The following is a 14,164-nucleotide window of genomic DNA, read 5'->3' as shown; positions in this document are numbered from 1 at the left end:
CAAGACCATCGCATGCATACGGTAAGTGGAAAGACACAGATACACATAATTATATTTGAATACTCGGCACAGTTTTCCCATTCACACGTCAATGCTGGATGGGAGTTGTTTAGTCCAACTAAATCATTATTTATACTGTGCCACTCTTGATTTCTGGAATTCTGGCCTTCAAGCGGTAAGAGGACAGGCAGCTCTGTGCAGAAGGACACAACACAATAGAGTCCAAACACAAGTAACAACTTCAAAGCCAATGAGACTGCAGCAGCAGAATTTTAATAACCCTGACAATCCAAGCCCCTGAACCGGAAATGTGCGCGTGTGTATTGGTGTTGAAATAAACTTTGCACTAGACAAGAATGACATTCTATCTGTGGCACGAGCAACAGAGACACACAGAGACACACACACACACACACACACACACACACACACACACACACACACACACACACACACACACACACACACACACACACACACACACACACACACACACACACACACACCCACACCCACACCCACACACACACTTACAGGCAGACACAGGAAAAGAGAAGGGCCTTTGTTGCTCACCTGCTGGACTTCTGTCTCTCCGTTTGATGTCTTCTCGGTATACACAAAGGAGTTGAAAATCTTCTGCAGAGAGAGAGTGAAAACAAGACAGTTCTGTTAGATCAATATTAGGAACCAATCTCCATTTGGCCCACTGGCTAATAATCTTTTTATTGAGAGAAATGTTTGTGTCGGATTTGTTTTTTTTCATCAGTGGTGATATTGTATTTCAGCTTTGACAGATATGCAACTAGTGGGGCGATCAATATGAGCACGTCATAGTCCAACATTACATGTATTCAACTCTTAGCCAACGTGGAAAATCCAGTCTAACCAGGCGCATGGGTAGGCTGAGCTGCATACCTTACATGTTTATTACACCTACACCAATTCCATCGTTGAAGTCTCATTCTAATCTTTAATGTCTGTCATTTGTTTTTCACCCTAACATCCCATTGACTACGTTTCCATACAAGAAATGAGTCTGATTTCTCAAATAATTATGCTCAAAATAAGCATTATACAACATATGGAAACATCTGATCGTGTTTGGCTTTTGAAAAGTTGAACTAACACATCTAGATTACCGGTATGTGATTAAAAGCCAGATCTCTCAAGTTGTTGTTTGGTGCCAGAGGGGACCCTTCGTCCGCGCATGCGCCAGTCTCAACTTGCAGGATATAACCCTGAAGCAGATCCCATTCAATAAAAACATAGGCAAAAACTGGAATGAAGAGGAGACTGTATATTTGCTGCACAAATTAAAAGAGCAGAACATTTTGAAGTGCATCAATAGGAGAAAAACAAATAAGATTTATTTAATGAGGTAGCTAAGGAAATGGAAAGGGTCAGCATTATTTGAATTTCAGAACAAATACCAGTGAGATAATGGAAGAGAATGAAGCGGTATATTACAAGGCAAATAAGAAAGCATACACAAATCTCCTCACGCTACATTTGAACTGATTGGCAATAACTTTGTATTCCGCACAACTGGCAAGCTTATACAGAACAATAGCAACCCTAATTTGAAGCGGTATTGCGGTACACACAGTGTTTTCCTTCGGACTTAAAACTCTATCCATCAGTCCACAGAGCTTATTAAATGAACTTTGAAACATTAAATTTTTTCGTTACTGTCCAAAAATTCATTCAAAACAACTCTCTCCCACTTTTATTTGCTTTGGACCCGTATTCAGCTACTTTGAGACCCTCTTATTTTTTAAATTTGTATTAACAGAATAAGATAAAAAGACAGGTTTACTGCCCTTCACCCAAACCACCCACCCACACTCCTGAATCACATCCATTCATCCACTCATCCAAGTATTGTGACAGGAAAGCGAAATACAAAAGAAAAAGAAAGAAAAAAAATACAAATACAAATAATAAACAACTGGCGGACATGAATAACTAAATGAAATAATACTAAACAAAATCAATAGATAAAGCTCAGTTTACAAAACAGGTACAAGATAGCAAAATAATAAAGCACATCTTGGGAAAGTATGCCAAGCTACCGCTCTAATTTCAGTAAATAGATATTCCATTTATTTTCATGTTCAGATATTCTGTTATTTGTTGCAGCAATCGTTTCTAATATATGCTGATAATGAACTATAAGTGTTTCGTACATAAATCTGATCAAATTTTAGCTTTAAAAATAAAAAGTTTTACACAACAAAATGATCATATTCAAAAAGTAAGCAGTTATCGCCAAAAACACATACAAAATATTCTGTGGTGTGATTCGTAAAACCATATCCATAGACCTTAGCCATGACTGTACACTGACCTAAGACCTTCTTGGTAGTAGTCTCATGTTTGTGGCTCAATCTTGATAATGTCTGCTATTTAACATCAGCATAGCCATTAGAGACGCAATATTTCTTGTCTGTGCCACTATTACTGCAGACATCAGGTATAACAAGAGCTGCGCTGTTGACTAGTGAGCAAAGATGCTTTGTTTTAGTGTGACATCATAGATCATCTGGAAAAGTAATACATTTATCCGCGATAAAAAGGAAATAAGCGCCCCCCAGAGTACGGAAGGCACACGGCGTATGACAAATAGTTGCATTTGACATTGTGCATGGATACTGGGAATTCACATGTAGGTGTGAAAATACAACAACAACAAAATTATTCAAGAAATCAAACTAATTTAGTGCATGCAAGTCATAGTATCTCACAGAGAATAGAACAATATTTTAATGGTACTGTATAAACACAGCAAGTTGTTCAAATCGACAAATATGTTTCAATAACATCAGCAACAGTCTATATTGATTTGATTAAGCTCACAGGTTTGCTTCCGGTGGAATAACTGCATTCATAAACACTGTATATTTTGCATACTCAATGAGAACTCACATTTAGTTGATTGTGTGACACAGATATACTGTAAAATACATGTGCCAATACTGTATAGCAGTAGCTAAGCAGGTGTTTTACTGTAAGCAGGTCCAGTGCACACAAAGACTTAAATTGTCAGATTCCCAACACTGCAGCCTTTTTCTTCTGCTATACTGTAACGGCCTTGTTCACACTGCAGGTCAATTCCGAGTGTTTCATTTTCGACCAAGGCCTCTTTTGTATGTGGAAATAAATCGGATATATATGAGATTCGTCTTCAATGTGAACGCTCCCACGCTCAGGTCGCATTCATCCATAATTATTCGGCAAAATAGACGGTAACAGAATAAATAGCTTAAATCAGAGCAGAAAACAGGTGAAAATAATATGTTTTAGAAACTTAACTGAAAGTTTTAGTACTCCTATCTCCAACTGTAAAACTGCCAGGGCCAAAATACTTGTCCACTTCCTTCTTAATCTTCTACGCGCAATAATTTGGTTCAGAAAATGTTGAGCTTGATTGCACAAAAAACTTGAAATTGCCACAAAAGTCCCAGTACTGAGACCGACTAGAGTGGAAGTCATGTTTACCTCCGTAAACAATGCAGTGTGTGCGACGTCACGATGTCATGTCCGCATGTAGGCCAGATTGCATTCACATTAGAAATCAAATTTTTATTTGTAATGTGAACGGCCACTCAAAAGATCGGATTTGACAAAAAAATTATAATTGGACATCCGACTGTCTCACAGGATGCAGTCAGAAGTTTGTTTTTGTTTTTTAATAGTCAAAAGCATATTAATCTGGCCATGCACGAGCTATGGAACTGCACATTTGCGCTTTCCTTTACTCAAACAGAGAGGTAGCATGCAGAACTAATAAACAGGGCTAGCCTCTGCATTTCCCGCCCTACCTGGTCCAGCGATACCACTCACCCGCTAATGCGGGGCATGGCGGGGGCGACGTGTGGCAAGTCTCATTCATTTGAATCCCACAGCCAACACGCTGTGTGAATGTGAAAGCCAGAGCAGGCTAAACTGACAATTATGGATGCAAAGATGTGACAGAAAAGCCCTCCAAACACATTGGTTTGCTTCCCCTAGCAGCAAGATCCATTGCAGCAGCACAGAAATAAGACAATAAAGCCAAATCGTTGATTCACTGGACCAGGGGTCGGCAACCCAAAATGTTGAAAGAGCCATATTGGACCAAAAATAAAAATAAAAAAATCCTTTGGCAGCTGCAAAAAATGAAAAGCCTTATATAAGTCTTATAATGAAGGTAACATATGGTGTAAGTGTTTATATTAGCTATTAACTATCAAAATGACTATGTTTCGCAGGCTGACGCAAATCTTCGTTGACAGAAATGTTGAAATTTAATATTAATTCTACACATTTTTGTAACACTGGAAAACATTAGTACAACGGAGGCTTCTCAGAGGGTGAGATCCTGGAAATTACTGGATTAGAATGGCCAAAGTTATAGATGTGTGTGTCCAAGTTAAAGGAAACGGCAGGCTGTCTTCTTCTAATACATTTATTACAATCTTTACAAGCTAGGTAACGTTTGCTGTCGTCTTTAACGACATGTCACACAAACAACTGTCAGAAATGCAGCCAATATTACATACAGATAATTAAGTAGACCGAGGACATAGGAAAATTAAATTAGCTCAAATATACCTACAAACGAGGCATAATGATGCAGTATGTACATACAGCTGGCCTAAATAGCATGTTAGCATTGATTAGCTTGCAGTCATGCAGTGACCAAATATGCCTGATTATTACTCCACACAAGTCAGTAAAATCAACAAAGCTCACCTTTGTGCATTCACACACAGCATGAAACGTTTGTTGGACAAAATGAGACAAACGAGTGGCATAAAACACGTCTTTCAGTGGCAGCGTCGGAGAAAGTTGTACATGTAAACAAACTACGGTGTGTTCAAGGACCGCCGAAATTAGTAGGACAAAACGGCGCTCGCCAAATCCTCTCATCAGTGAAGCATGTTTCATAATAAACAGTGGGATTTCTAATAATTATGAAGGTTTGTGTCATGTTTGTTCTCTTACAGAAACAATATTAAAACAAAAATTCGATTTTTTTCCACCATCTTTTCCATTTTCATACATTTTTGAAAAAGCTCCAGGGAGCCACTAGGGCGGCGCTAAAGAGCCGAATGCGGCTCGCCGACCTCTGCACTAGACAGATGTGATATGCAGAAGACGCCCGCAAAGGTTCTAATAAAACACATTTAAACAGATTTACTTGGTTTATTTACCATTTATAATTTTTTATTTTAGTATTTATTTATGGACCCCCATGCACCACCAACACAAATACATACTCAACACCTGTCACTCAAGGGACCTTGGAATTGCCCCAACACTACATGGCGCCCCTACTTAAAAGTAGGGATGTCGGCCGATAATATCGGCAGTCCGATATTATCGGCAGTCCGATATTATCGGCCGATAAATGCTTTACAATGTAATATCAGAAATTATTGGTATCTGTTTCAAAAAGTTAAATTTATGACTTTTTAAAACGCCGCTGTGTACACGGACGTAGGGAGAAGTACAGAGCGCCAATAAACCTTAAAGGCACTTTCTTTGCGTGCCGGCTCTATCACATAATATCGACGTTTTTTCACACACAAGTGAATGCAGGGCATACTTGGTCAACAGCCATACAGGTCACACTGAGGGTGGACGTATAAACAACTTTAACACTGTTACAAATATGCGCCACACTGTGAACCCACACCAAACAAGAATGACAAACACATTTCGGGAGAACATCCGCACCGTAACACAACATGAACACAACAGAACAAATACCCAGAACCCCTTGCAGCACTAACTCTTCCGGGGCGCTACAATATACACCCCCCGCTACCTCCTACCCCCCCACCTCAACCCCGCCCCCCCCCAACCTCCTCATGCTCTCTCAGGGAGAGCATGTCCCAAATTCCAAACTGCTGTTTTGAGGCATGTTTAAAAAAATAATGCACTTTGTGACTTCAATAATAAATATGGCAGTGCCATGTTGGCATTTTTTTCCATAACTTGAGTTGATTTATTTTGGAAAAGCTTGTTACATTGTTTAATGCATCCAGCGGGGCATCACAAAAAAATTAGGCATAATAATGTGTTAATTCCACGACTGTATATATCGGTATCGGTTGATATCGGAATCGGTAATTAAGAGTTGGACAATATCGGAATATCGGCAAAAAAGCCATTATCGGACATCTCTATTTAAAAGTAATGTTAAAATCTTGTCTTGTTCTCGTCAATCCAATAAATATTGTGCATCGTCTCGTCTCGTGAGATAAGTGTACATCGCTAGTTCTAACTGATTTTGTAAACTAATTTCATCAACTCTTATGAAGGAAATATGACCTAAATATACTGACAAAAGCACTTGAAAAGACAAAACATAAGAATAAACACATTGATACACATCATGTTGAATGTACAGGAACAAGCAAAAACAAATAGTTACTACTTAAACTAATAAGGAAAAAGAAGATAAGGTGGTGAAATATGCATTGGTATAGGAAGAAATAACTGTTTATTAAATCAGCAATGCTAAAAAACATATGTAACAAATCCAAGAGAGAAACCCCTGCTTTTGATTAGCTACAGGTTAGCCGTATTCTCCCCAGTGCCTCCAGTGTTTGTTGTTGGAGCTACTCTGTGGTTTTCACAGCTATGGAGCAGGAGCATGGAGCCAGGCAGGAATGCTCGCCTCTGAAACCTGAGAGGTCTGATGTAGCCAGGGCCAGTGTGGGCCCGTGGCCTCCAATGACCCATAATCAAACACTGACTTGTGCACATATGTTCAAAGAGAGAGAAACACTACATATACTCCAGACTGGCCCATGACTTCCTGCTTACAACTTTATATGGTTCAACACAACATAGTAAAAAAAAATATTAAACATTGTTTAAATCATGATGTCATTTACATTAATGGAATGTCCTTAATTTCCCTCAGAGGAGTATCCATTCCTCCCTCTAGTTTCTATATCGTTGATTAGGGTAGCGTAACTGGCTCATGACTTCAGGTACGAGCTGGGATAAACCTTGGACTGGCCACCAGTCAATCATAGAGAGCGTAGAGACAAAACCATTCATACACACTAGAGATGTAGCGATAAACAGTATAATGATAACCATTAACCGCAGTAATACGCCCGATGGTTCGTATTACCAATATGATTTTTTTTTTTTATAACAGTGATTGATAGCTGCACTTTGATAAACTCATGGACTGATTGGCGCCAGCTCATTAGCTTAAATGCTAACATGAAAACTAGAGTCATTAACATATTTCCCTATTAAGAAACAACATACCTCAATCTAAACACATATGAACACATTGCTGTCTGAGCAAGTAGGCTATTCAATTGTGCACATTGAACCTACAAGCTGTGCTCTCTTAGAACACAGTGATAGTTCTATACTCAGAGGAATACCAGACTGAGGTGTTTTTTGGACCGCTAAACAGAGTAGGACGCCGCAACACCTGTCAGAAATAATACATAATCATAGATTGCATTTCTTACACTTTTCATTTAAATAAATCTTTAAGTGCTACAGTACACACCAATATTTTAAACAATAAACGTTTAGCAATAAAACAGGTAAAATACTAACACTAAATGTATACATCAGACAAAACATGCACAATAGTGGGTTTCCTAACAGTGTGTCTATTTATGTTAGGTATTTTAGTTGGTTATTCAAAATAAAGATAACTGAAAAGATTTCAGTGTGTAAATAATTAGTTTTTGAGTATATTCAATAATACTGCGATAATATTGATGACCTTAATCATTTTAGTCAGAATAACTGGGGTATTAAACTTTTGTTTTATCCCTAATACCCACATTCACACTTCTAGACAATTTAAAGTCTCCAATAAGTCTAGCATGCATGTTATTGGAATGTAGAAGAAAGATGATGATCGTGAATCTCTTCACTTTAAGTGCAAATTATCCATCCATCCATCCATTTACTACCGCTCTTTCCCTATCTCAGCTACAATCGGGCGGAAGGCGGGGTACACCCTGGACAAGTCGCCACCTCATCGAAGGGCCAACACAGATAGACAGACAACATTCACACTCACATTCACATACTAGGGCCAATTTTTAGTGTTGCCAATCAACTTATCCCCAGGTGCATGTCTTTGGAAGTGAGAGGACGCCGGAGGGCCCGTAGGGAACCCACGCAGTCACGGGGAGAACATGCAAACTCCACACAGAAAGATCCCGAGCCCGGGATTGAACTCAGGACTACTCAGGACCTTCGTATTGTGAGGCAGACACACTAACCCCTCTTCCACCGTGCTGCCCAAGTGCAAATTAATTACAGTAAATATGTATGGTATTTTTTCTGAGGGACTTATTGTTAAGTGCAAATTAATTACAGTAAATATGAATGGTATTTTTCTGAGAGACTTATTGTTAGCATACATATCGTATTTTTCGGAGTATAAGTCGCACTGGAGTATAAGTCGCACCGGCCGAAAATGCATAATAAAGAAGGAAAAAACATAAGTCGCACTGGAGTATAAGTCGCATTTTTTGGGGAAATGTATTTGATAAAACCCAACACCAAGAATAGACATTTGAAAGACAATTTAAAATAAATAAAGAATAGTGAACAACAGGCTGAATAAGTGTACGTTATAGGAGGCATAAATAACCAACTGAGAACGTGCCTGGTATGTTAACGTAACATATTATGGTAAGAGTCATTCAAATAACTATAACATACAGAACATGCTATACGTTTACCAAACAATCTGTCACTCCTAATCGCTAAATCCTATGAAATCTTATACGTCTAGTCTCTTACGTGAATGAGCTAAATAATATTATTGGATATTTTACGGTAATGTGTTAATAATTTCACACATAAGTCGCTCCTGAGTATAAGTCGCACCCCAAACTATGAAAAAAACTGCGATTTATAGTCCGAAAAATACGGTATCTATTGTTAGTGCAGTCAGACATGATGAAACACAGTGATTTTATTGTGAAGGCCGGAAGTGTTTGACAACAGTGCTGTTGTGTAGTACATCCTGAATTATGGCTGCCGTCTTAAAGGCCTACTGAAATGAATTTGTTTTATTTAAACAGGGATAGCAGATCTATTCTATGTGTCATACTTGATCATTTCGCGATATTGCCATATTTTTGCTGAAAGGATTTAGTATAGAACAACGACGATAAAGATTGCAACTTTTGGTATCTGATAAAAAAAAGGCTTGCCCCTACCGGAAGTAGCGTGACGTAGTCAGTTGAACATATATGCAAAGTTCCCTATTGTTTACAATGATGGCCGCATGAAGTGAGAGAGATTCGGACCGAGAAAGCGACAATTTCCCCATTAATTTGAGCGAGGATGAAAGATTTGTGGATGAGTAAAGTGCAAGTGAAGGACTAGTGGGGAGTTGAAGCTATTCAGATAGGGAAGATGCTGTGAGAGCCGGGGGTGACCTGATATTCAGCTGGGAATGACTACAACAGTAAATAAACACAAGACATATATATAGTCTATTAGCCACAACACAACCAGGCTTATATTTAATATGCCACAAATTAATCCTGCATAAAAACACCTGCGTGTTTGTTACGCTAGCTCCTAGCTCCTCTGCTAGCTCCTAGCTCCATAGAACACGCCAATACAATTCAAACACCTGATCAACACACACAATCACTCAGCCCAAAAGACCGTTCACCTAACCCAAGGTTCATAAAGCTTATATATTTTAAAAAAAAGTTACGTACATACGCAAAAAAAAGTTGCGCACATACGGTCAAGCGATCAAATGTTTAGAAGCCAAAGCTGCATACTCACAGTAGCACGTCTGCGTCTTTGTCATCCAAATCAAAGTAATCCTGGTAAGAGTCTGTGTTGTCCCAGTTCTCTACAGGCGTCTGTGTATCGAAGTCAAAAGTCCTCCTGGTTAGAGTCTCTGTTATCCGAGTTCTTCCATCTTGACTGCATCTTTCGGGAATGTAAACAAAGAAGCGCCGGCTGTGTACTGTTGTTGCTGACTACGTTCGAAAAATACGTCCATTTCGCACCGACAACTTTCTTCTTTGCTTGCTCAGCTTCCTTCTCCATAATGCAATGAACATGATTGGAACAGATTCACGAACACAGATGTCCAGAATACTGTGGAATTATGAAATGAAAACAGAGCTTTTTCGTATTGGCTTCAATGTGGAAGGCATGCCCGTGTTCGCCGGGCTACGTCACGCGCATACGTCATCCTCGGAGGCGTTTCGAACCGGAAGTTTAGCGGAAAATTTAAAATGTCACTTTATAAGTTAACCCGGCCGTATTGGCATGTGTTATAATGTTAAGATTTCATCATTGATATATAAACTATCAGACTGCGTGGTCGGTAGTAGTGGGTTTCAGTAGGCCTTTAAGTAAAGAGTGATGGACCCACTGTCATGAATATGCATTTGCAAATAAAGGGTCTGAAATTAAAGAAACCAAAACAATAAATGTAAGTTAAAAAAACAACTTGTCTGTGTTAATGCAGATACAAGTGCCACTAACACATTAATGCTAGTCCACTAGTGACGAGTCAAACAATAGAGAAGCATCGATGCATTATGAAACATAAGGAGTGATACTGTGTCCCTCGATACCTTGATGTTTGTGTCACTTTAAGAAATAAACTATGTGACCAATACAGCTGTTATTTGACTGTGAGGCGCTCACGAGTGACATGTCGTACTAAAAGAAGTTAGAGAATTGGTGTGCCCAAGTGTGCGACCATTTTGATCTTATAGCGCTAATTAAGGTAAATGTTGTTCTTTACATGTTTACTATTTGGCTCATTGACCAGAGTTGTGCATTTCATTATATTTTCTGTACATCGTTTTGTTTTTTAAAAACTATATGTATTTGCTATAACTATGATCTTATTTGCAAGTCAAATGTAGTGTTTTTTTTAAATCAGCTTGTGCCACTATGAAACCCCAACCCAATATCAGTGCAGTACCAGTACGGCAAGTGAGTGTGAGCGTCATTTACCCATCACCAATATACCATTACAAATTAAATGTTTTAAAAGCATTTTTCAGCGTCTTTAATGACCATTCAGTTGTATTTTTGTTTATTTGGTTTTATTTAAATCAGAACTCATCTTATTTATTAAGCAATTACCAAAGAGGAACCATCCATCTATTTTCTACCGCTTGTCCCGTTCAGGGTCGCGGAACCATTCATGAGATAAATTAATTGTACATGAGCACTGTTTTAATACAATCAAACCAAGTCCAGCCTCCAGAGGAGAATTTCAATATTACCTCTTAAAGTTAAGTTAAAGTACCACTGATTGTCACACACACACTAGGTGTGGTGAAATTACCCTCTGTATTTGACCCATCCCCTTGTTCCACACCCTGGGAGGTGAGGGGAGCAGTGAGTAGCAGCGGTGGCCGCGCTCGGGAATCATTTTGGTGATTTAACCCCCAATTCTAACCCTTGATGCTGAGTGCCAAGCAGGGAGGTAATGGGTAACGACAAAAACTCAAAAAACAATGAATGCATTGAAACTCTTCCCTATTGATGACAGAGCAATCGTTTGTCTCTCAATAGACCAGCTATTAAATCCATTTATTTTGGGTTAATCCAGGAACAGATGAGTGCTTCACAGAAATGACTCAACCTAAATGTAAACTTTAACTGCATGGAGCATAAATCTAGGTTCAATCTGACTTTGTACTTAACTACTTTTGTGGACCACATATTACCTGGTGTTTTATTATCAAGGTCAAATAGGCAGATGATGGAATGAAACCAGTCCTGTACAGGGAATCCTTTTAATTGGGTCTAGCTCCTCAGATGCCAGGCTCTCATGGGAATAGCATGAACTCCCTTAGGAGATTAGTTTCCTTTCAAGTGATTTGTATTCTCTTTGTGGTCGAGCTATGTATATATTCCACTGATAATATCACCTATAGAGTAACAAGTAGGTACCAGATATGATTTCTGAGAGGGTGTGGACTGTGGACAGACTGAAAGAAACGGATCATGAGGGATAACAACAAGGATAAAGCAGCAGAGTAATTTGGAGTTGTGCTCATGCACCCATAAACAGTAATCCTGTTTTAATGGTTGGTTAGTGAACACGTTAAAGAAAGAATGACGGGTGTATCACTTACGTGGTGCACATTTAAATGTATGTGTGAGTCGGTTTGGTGATGTGTAGACTTAACCAAATTTTGCCCACGGACTCCATTCATATGGAGACATGCACGAGCCGGATGCATGGTCAGTGCTCATGTATTACTTGGCTGACTACACTTATCAAGCACACACACATTTTCCATCAGAAATATAGAAGTGTATTGGAGACCACTGCTTTTTCCAAGGTCAATGAAAAGCTTCAAACCAATTGGACATACACGTTTCCTTCTTCTTGTTGCTGAAACTAGCTGGTGTACTGTTCAGCCTTCCTTCTTCCTTCAGTGCATGGTTTGTCCTTTTTTTTCCTTCTCCTCCATGTCTCTACCAGCCCCAAAGCCGCCTCTCTGCTCATTGCACTACAAAGGGTTTATTGGCAGGATTGCAGCATCAGAGTTTTTCCTTTCATGTGTGTGATTTCCCCCCACGATGACCCTTTGCCATTGTCATTGCTTTCTCCATACACGCTCTTTCCCAAACTCTGGACACACTATTCTTGGCACAGTCAAATTTACAGAATCAGAACACAAAAAAGTAATCACATTTTCAGAGCAAAAAATTACTTCAGCAAAACATAATTTACACCAACTTCATTACTGACTACTATTTTGGTAGGACACATCATTTCAAGTGGAAGGTTACAGTTCTATTCCAGGTTACCCCTCAAACCCTAACCCTAACCCAGGGGTCTGCAAACCTCAGCTCCAAAGCCTCCTTGTTGTGACTCCCAATGGAGAATACATTTTTCCCAACGAAGTAGGGTTGCGCAATATAGACGATATACGGTACAAATTAGATACATTTGGCCAACGATAGAACTTTTGATACTATCGTTATATCGTGATAATGTATTTTGACACATTCTAGCTTGACAGCGACATGTGTACGAATGTGTCCTCAACGCAATGTAGCATTCTTGCAGGCGACTAACGTCCCTCTGCAGTGCAAGTCACTTTTAAGTCAGCAATCCTCACTGCCAAAACAAATAAATAAACTATGTTTCTTACCAATATCATCCCTGGTGGACAAAGAATATCTAAACATGCTACACTACACAGCATAGGAAAATTAGCTAACAGGCAACCACTTACCGCAAGTTAGAGCTCTTGAATGTAAACAAAGGGGGGCGGATCGATACAAATATTGACAGTAACAATACCAAGTATAATATCATCATATGGTTGGATTAATAAAGTACTACTGATTCTAATTCTGATTAATACAGTGGTTAGATCGATATTTTTTAAATTAACTAACACATTTTATGTCGTTTTTGTTATTGTTTATAAACTCAGCAAATAAGTCCCTGGACACAGGAGGGCTTTAAGGGCAAAAACCAAATAATTTAAATCAGAGTCAGTGATTGGAAATAACTTAAATATTTCATTGATATTGTTACGCCATCCTGTGTCTGATTACAAGTGTGATAAAAAATGGAATCATTCAAAGATCTTAAAAATTTTAAGTTTTAGTATCAGCATTGGTATAAACAATACTACCCCTGTATCTACTTGCTATTGGATCGATACCTACATTTGTAGTATCGCACAAAACTAACGTAATGTATCCAAACAACAGGATAAGAAGTGTCAATGACATTTTAACAAAAGTGTAGATTGATTACAACCAAAGGTAACCAGCTATTAACAGTAAATTATCAAGCTGAATACGGTAATAATGTTTTGAGAAAATAACACCACAGGAACTGACGCAATATAAAACAACATTTGTCTGCAACAAAATTGGGAGCCTTTGTAACCCGTTTTGAAATTATTCTATCATCATTTATCCATCCATCCATTTTCAACCGCTTGTCCCTTTTGGGGTCGCGAGGGGTGCTGGAGCCTATCTCAGTTGCTTTTGGGAGGTAGGCGGGGTACACCCTGGACAAGTCGCCACCTCATCACAGGGCCAACACAGATAGACAGACAACATTCACACTCACATAAGGGCCAATTTTTAGTATTGCCAATCAACCTATCCCCAGGTGCATGTCTTCGGAGGTGGGAGGAAGCCGGAGTACTCA

At 39.0% G+C, this 14,164-nt stretch overlaps 1 protein-coding gene across 1 annotated transcript in view; it reads right to left on the bottom strand.

Moving 5' to 3' along the window:
* The window catches only part of cachd1 (cache domain containing 1), a 173,686-nt gene that overhangs the window by 104,747 nt on the left and 54,775 nt on the right, over positions 1-14,164 (bottom strand). Inside the window, exon 2 of the mRNA XM_062028262.1 lies at positions 574-636. Within this exon, the coding sequence (XP_061884246.1) occupies positions 574-636 (63 nt within the window). The remainder of the gene's footprint in view (positions 1-573; positions 637-14,164) is intronic.

Source organism: Entelurus aequoreus, linkage group LG19 (genome assembly GCF_033978785.1).
Source record: "Entelurus aequoreus isolate RoL-2023_Sb linkage group LG19, RoL_Eaeq_v1.1, whole genome shotgun sequence".
Classification (NCBI taxonomy): domain Eukaryota; kingdom Metazoa; phylum Chordata; class Actinopteri; order Syngnathiformes; family Syngnathidae; genus Entelurus; species Entelurus aequoreus.
Note: the sequence above shows the minus strand (reverse complement) of the source record. Positions and strands in the feature narration are given on the sequence as shown.